General features: G+C 36.0%; 1 protein-coding gene across 1 annotated transcript; it reads left to right on the forward strand.

The window, feature by feature from the left end:
* The first annotated feature begins 522 nt into the window (after positions 1-522).
* Positions 523-5,678, forward strand: LOC143545585 (E3 ubiquitin-protein ligase IPI1-like). Its single transcript, XM_077037449.1, has 6 exons — positions 523-706; positions 2,225-2,397; positions 2,683-2,732; positions 3,935-3,960; positions 4,043-4,493; positions 5,073-5,678. The coding sequence occupies exons 1-6, from the start codon at positions 556-558 to the stop codon at positions 5,506-5,508; spliced, it is 1,287 nt and encodes a 428-aa protein (XP_076893564.1). The 5' UTR covers positions 523-555; the 3' UTR covers positions 5,509-5,678.
* Positions 5,679-6,305: the final 627 nt, after the last annotated feature.

Consider the following 6,305-nt stretch of genomic DNA (forward strand, 5'->3'; position numbering starts at 1 on the left):
GGGCTATGTGCGCATTATAATCAGGTGACGTATGTGCTAACACTGATTATGCGTTTATTAATAATAATAATAATAATAATAATAATAATAATAATAATAGGGTTGGGGGTGTTGGTTTGTAAGTAACGTGTAGAGTCATTTCATCTAAAATCTAAGTTTAGTGACAAAGTGTTTAAAATAAATCCTGACCGTCCAAAGTTAATACATTACAACAAACAACGGTATAAGTATCCGGAAGAAACCAAATCCAACGGCCGTAAAGCAAGCAACTACTTAATAATCACTTTCATTTCATACCCAATTGCAAAATCATCATCATCATCTTCTTCTTTCTCTCTCATCGAATTGTTCACCTTCAACTCTGATCTAAAGGTTCTGTTTTTCGTCTTTTGCTGGTGGGTTCTTGATTTCCGATTCTTTTGTTGGGCAAGTAAGGAATTTAAGCAGACTTTGTTGGTGGCTGTTATTAATTATAGTATAAATCTGTGATTATTGGGTATATTGTTAGGCTTAGGCTTAGGCTTAGGCTTAGGGTTTGGGTTTGTTTGTGTGGTTATGGGGTTAGAGGATTCAGATCTTGTAGTAGATGATTGTGACGGTGATGGTGGAGGCAAATCGGTTTCGTGCTCGATTTGCATCGAGGTTGTGGCCGATAACGGCGATCGGGCCTGGGCCAAGCTCCAATGCGGTCATCAGTTTCATCTAGGTTAGTAACTTCTCTTCATTTTTATTTTTGGTTTAGCTTAATTGATTGTGATTTGTTATTGTTGATTGATTATGGTTTGTGTTGAAAAGATGGTGACTTTGTAGTGGAAATTGTTGATCCGAAAGGGTTTTTGTACTTAACTCTTGTTTTTTTTACTAAATTCTTGTGATTAGTCTCGGTTTATGAAACTTTTTTTATACTACCATTTTCGCTTGTTTTTTTTTTACTACCATTTTCTCTCATTAATCAAACCCTAAAGTTGCCTACCATTCCTTTTATTCGATAAACATTATTGAGTGCTACTGATGGCACCCTAATTGATGACGCCACCGCATATCGTAGTCTCGAAGGCGCACTACAATATCAGACTTTTTCAAAGACCCGACATCAGTTATGCAATTCACCAGATATGTATGCTTATGCAGCGCCCCCCCCCCCCCCCTCGCGACGGGACCACTCACTTAAATGCCCTTAAATGCATTATTCGATGTTCAGGGCACCCGTTCCATGGGGGGTTAACCATGCATCGTTTGCCTGTTTCAGCTCTTGTCGCCTACACTAGCGCCGACTGGGCCGATTGCCCCAACACCATACGCTCCTCTACATCCGAGTTTTGTGCCTACTTCAGCTCTTTCTACTACTGTTTCTAGTTTTATCACTACCTTCTGTTATTAGTTGTTTACTACTACTATTAATACTTTCGTTTGCGTTTTTCTTATATATATACTTTATTATACTGTAAAAAAAGGTTTATTTTAAGCTGGGGTCTCATGGGAGCAGCTTTTCTATCTTTTGTTATAGAGGAAAGGTTTCACCTCATCTTACTCTCCTCAGGTCCTCCTTTATGATTGGGATATTACTAGGTATAAGTTTGTTTGTTTGTATTTTCTTTGGGAGAATGTTTGTCAAAACAACTTTGATCTATGAATTAGGGATAAACGTACTAAGATGATGCGTTCTTTCTTTTATAAAACTCTTTCTTATTGTTCGGGAAAAGCATATAGTTACTTATCGATTATGTAAAGATGCAGGAAAATGCTTTTTCTTTGAAAAAATGTGTGTCAAACTGACTTTGATATATGGATTAGGCCTTAGGGATGAAAGTATTAACATGGTGTCTAGTTGCTTTTATTCATTTGTCTTTCTTAATGTTCATTAAAGCGTAGAGTTACTGATTATGTAAAGATACGTGGATTTAAATTTTGATACAGTTTCTTCTTTTGAAATCTTCTTACGTTGTGCAACTGTTGTAGTAATTCAAATAAAAAAAACTATAAGGTTTCAGTAATCATAATATCATAGTTACTATTAAAGGAGTTGGGGATGCTTTAGTCCTAGGTGGCCAAATAAGCAGCCCTGACTAATTGCAGCTGTCAGGGCTGTTTAATATGCATTGGCGGATTCTTAAGCAGCGGTATACCAGGACATCAATTATTTAATTTATTAGTTCTGCTCATGTAGCTGTTCATACTTCATATTATTGTTAAACTCTTATCTTTCTTTATATTTTGGTTGCAGATTGCATTGGTTCTGCATTTAATGTGAAGGGGGTGATGCAATGCCCCAACTGCAGGAAAATTGAAAAAGGCCAGTGGCTTTTTGCAAATGGTTGTAGATCATATCCTGAATTCAGCATGGAAGACTGGGCCCATGATGATGATCTCTATGATCTAAGCTATCCTGAAACAACAGTAAGATGCATCTCTTTTATTCATTTTCACTAAGGCAGTTATTATCTTGATAGAGTTACTCTATGATTATAAGTATATGATGAGGCAAAAATGTTGGAACGTGATACGGGATTATATATATCTTGAAAAGCATCTTTGAGGATGGATGTAAAGGAAACTGTTGCTGGTCAAATGTAATATTAGCATTAGTTCTGAGTGTATTTTTTGGATTTTTCAGCCATACTGCATATGTTATTTATCGTGTTATGTTTGTTGGAATCTTTAGCAGCTTTTTTATTTTTGCAGTCAATGTGGTGCCCTTTTGGTGGATTTACTCGGCTTGCTGCTTCTTTTGAGTAAGCATAGCCATATCTTTGTTTTTTTGTCATCTCATTCTACCTTATAAAACAAGTACCAATTACATAAATACATATATATTGGGACACGATCATGAGAGAACTCATTTTTCGTGGGGCAACTAGAGAACTCCATACTGCATATATGTAGTATATCATACAGCACATATGATGTTAGTACTACACATATGTTATATGTACCGCATATATGTAGTATAGACTGCTACATATATGCAGCATATACTGCATATATATATATATATATAGATAGATAGATATAGCACATATGTAGTGAATATAGACTATAGTGTATATGTGCGTGTGTGAGTGCCATCTTTAATGAAAAAAAAAAAGAATGTTAAGGCAAACTGATTGCCAAATTTGAAAGGGGAGTAGAGATCGGGTTGTAAATGTTAGGCAATCAGTAATCTTGTTAATGGGATTTCATAGCCTTCACATAATAGGATCCAGCAATGGTGTAATAATGCAGTCCCCTCCCTATTAATCTAGGTTTTTGGGAAACCGGATCGGTTATTGAATCGGTTCACTAGTCGGACCAAGTATTACTTATCTTTTTTAAAACATAATTTTGTTATACTTTTTCAAAAAATTGATAAGGATTCTTTATGGATATAATATACATGCATAGCTTTATAGTCATAAACTAAAAACATTAAAATTTTTTATTTTAGGAATACAATGCTATGTATATTACATTCTCGAAGGATCCAATACAAAATTATGCTTCTTAAAAAATAAGCTTTTTGGTTTGACTGGTGAGCCGGTAGGATAACTGGTCCACTTTTCAAAAGACTTGCAGCACTATTGTTAGATCGCACTATGCAATTGTTGGTTATCACAAAAGTTAAAAGGTTATCACATCTCATTATAACAGTTATTGATTGCCTCAAATGCTTACAACCGATCTCTACTCCCCTTTCAAATTTAGAAATTGGTTTGCTTTTGCCTTTTCCATCAAAGGTGCTATATTTATGTGAGTTATGCTTTGATTTAAAGTCAAAACTTTTAGAAAGAGTATTGGGTTGCATTTAACAGCTTATTTTGCTTTGAGTAAAAACGTGTTTTAAGAAAAAACAGGATAGAAATTTAAAATGAAAAGAAATTGCATTTTAGGAGGTTTGGAAGTTCCACCTTGTAACGTTTTGTAGTATATTTATCCTCATTTTTTATTTATTTTGCAGTGAAGGTGAATTTCCAGCCACTGCATGTAAGATTTATTCACTAATGACTAATATGATTTAAGCCTTAAACTTTAAAAGAATGATTTGAATGGTTATTGTTATTTTCAGATCATGATTTTCTTGGACAACATGCAATCTTTACTGAACATGCAACAGCCATGTCATCTGCTACTCATCTATGTCCTTATATTGCCTATGTTCAGCCGGTTCACCCGCCATCATCTTCCTCAGCCTCCGGAAGCGTTACTGAGGGACCCACCTACAATAATAATAATAATAATAATAATAATAATAATAATAATAATAATAATAATAATAATAATAATAATAATAATCAGTGGAACAGCAGCCAATCAGCGTCCAGTGAGATGCCAAATTCTTATGCTTTGCCAAACATGGATGCCCGTTATCACGCCGCTGTCTTTCCACCCTCGCACAACCGTGTTGGTGGGCTTGATCAACCCTCCATGCCACCTGTCATGCCGCCAAGGCCAGTTAGGAATAATGCTGATGTCACAATATCAGGCTCATATGTGCATCCTTTCCTTCTTGGTCAAAGGTAAACCAACTGCCTTTTCTAATTTATTTCATCTTATTTTCATAGCGATGATTAGGGGTCTGCATGGGTCCGTTTTGGGGCTTTTGAAAACCGTTCGGAATTAATTTCGGTTTTACCATTTGGCTTGAAATTTTGGGTCAAAAAAGGACCTAAAATAACGAATATGAGCTTGAAACTTTGGGCTCAAACCAAACCAAAAACCGAAATCTGGTTTCGGTTTTTTCAGTATTACCATTTGGGCTAGAAATTTTTGGTCGAAATAAAAATGACCTAAGATAATGAATTTGGGTCTGAAACTTTGGGCCTAAAATTTCGGTTGGTTCAGTTTCAGTTTTTTGGTTTTACCATTTGAGCTTGAATTTTTGGACAAAAAAGGAAAATGACCCAAAATAATGAATTTCAGCTTGAAACTTCGGCATAAATCTTTTTGTTAATAATCAATTGATTATTATAGCATTTGGATCTAAAATATGGCTACCTCATTTATTTATTTCTACAGGTTACTTAAAATCATTTTTTTGGTTTTTGGTTGATATTTTCGTACATACTAAAAGGTGATGATGCTTGTAATATTTGCAGTTCTGTGGCTGCTAGAGCTCCCAGCTCGGTTGGGTCCTCATTGATTCCACCACACCCCGGAAGTGCTGCACGGGCCCGTGAACGGGCCCAAGCCCTTCAGGCCTATTTTCAGCAACCCACCAGTTTACCGGGCTTGCGCACAACAGGGTCATGGAGATCCAGCATCCGGGCCCAAGCAGGGCAACCAGGCCCATCTTCAGATCACATTCGTGCAGGCGGCATCTATTATCTCCCAACATCCGGGTCAACTACTAGAACAGGGTTTCAAGAACCCGAAAGCTTGATGCCCGGCCTGTTTCACCATACTTGGGAACGGGACCCTCACCCAGTGCAAGGGTGGGGGTTCTACCAGGGTGGGGGCAGTGGGTCTGGTGCCATCTTTCGGGTAAGGCATGGGTCAGAGAGGAGTCCGTCTCAAGGTCATTATCGGTCATAAGTTAAAACGTTTATTCGGCTGTTTTTTCGTATTTTGAGAAAACTTGTTTGGTGAAGTGTTTTAAGAATGTACTGTTGAATGGCCTTGAAACCAGTCCATTTGCGGTTTGTTGATTGATTTATGTGATGGACTGCCCTTTGGAGATATAAAATAACTTTATTGTGTTTAAAGACCGTACAAATTGCATAGTATTAGTGTTTGCTTTCTGTGTGAAAGTTACATGTTTTTATGTATGTTTTGTTGAAGTATGACTAAATTCCATAGTCACACTTTGTTGGAATTTGGTGAAATGGGGAGAAGAAAGATGGCTCTGGGGCAAATGGGTCATTTGGCTAAACTTATTTTCTTCAGCAAGTTAAGGAAAAGGAGATTTAGATTTTTCATTTAGAATAAATAAAATGGGAGGAGAAAGTGAGGACCAGGATTCAAGAATTCTGAAGATTTTTCAAGGTGGAATTTATACAAAAGTTTTTTAAAAGTAAAATTGGATTTTAATAATCTAAACTTTGAGCTATTGGTCGGTGCTAATTGCAACTAAATATGATGCACTTTTGGAAGCGATCAATGGCTCAAGGAACTCATGATTAACAAAGATTATAAATCCATCCAAAGGTTCTAAGAACAAACTTCTCTTTAATTAAAATTCAATAAAAAACTATCCACATAATAAACCTTAACACCCTATTTATACTAAACGAAAAAGAGAAACATGGAAACGAAATAAACACAAAATATTAAAAGATATACTAACAAATAAAAGATTCTAATTAAATATAAATGCTTCTGCATCATACCCT

This window comes from Bidens hawaiensis, unplaced genomic scaffold (genome assembly GCF_021521415.1).
Source record: "Bidens hawaiensis isolate Kalapana, Puna unplaced genomic scaffold, B.hawaiensis_p1.1 tig00013983_1, whole genome shotgun sequence".
Classification (NCBI taxonomy): Eukaryota; Viridiplantae; Streptophyta; class Magnoliopsida; order Asterales; family Asteraceae; genus Bidens; species Bidens hawaiensis.

Coding starts and splice junctions, on each gene's coding strand:
- LOC143545585 (XM_077037449.1), top strand. CDS start 556: ATGGGGTTAGAGGATTCAGATCTTGTAGTAGATGATTGTGACGGTGAT. Junction 2,733..3,934: donor CGGCTTGCTGCTTCTTTTGA/GTAAGCATAGCC, acceptor TTTATTTTGCAG/TGAAGGTGAATTTCCAGCCA. Junction 3,961..4,042: donor TGAATTTCCAGCCACTGCAT/GTAAGATTTATT, acceptor TGTTATTTTCAG/ATCATGATTTTCTTGGACAA.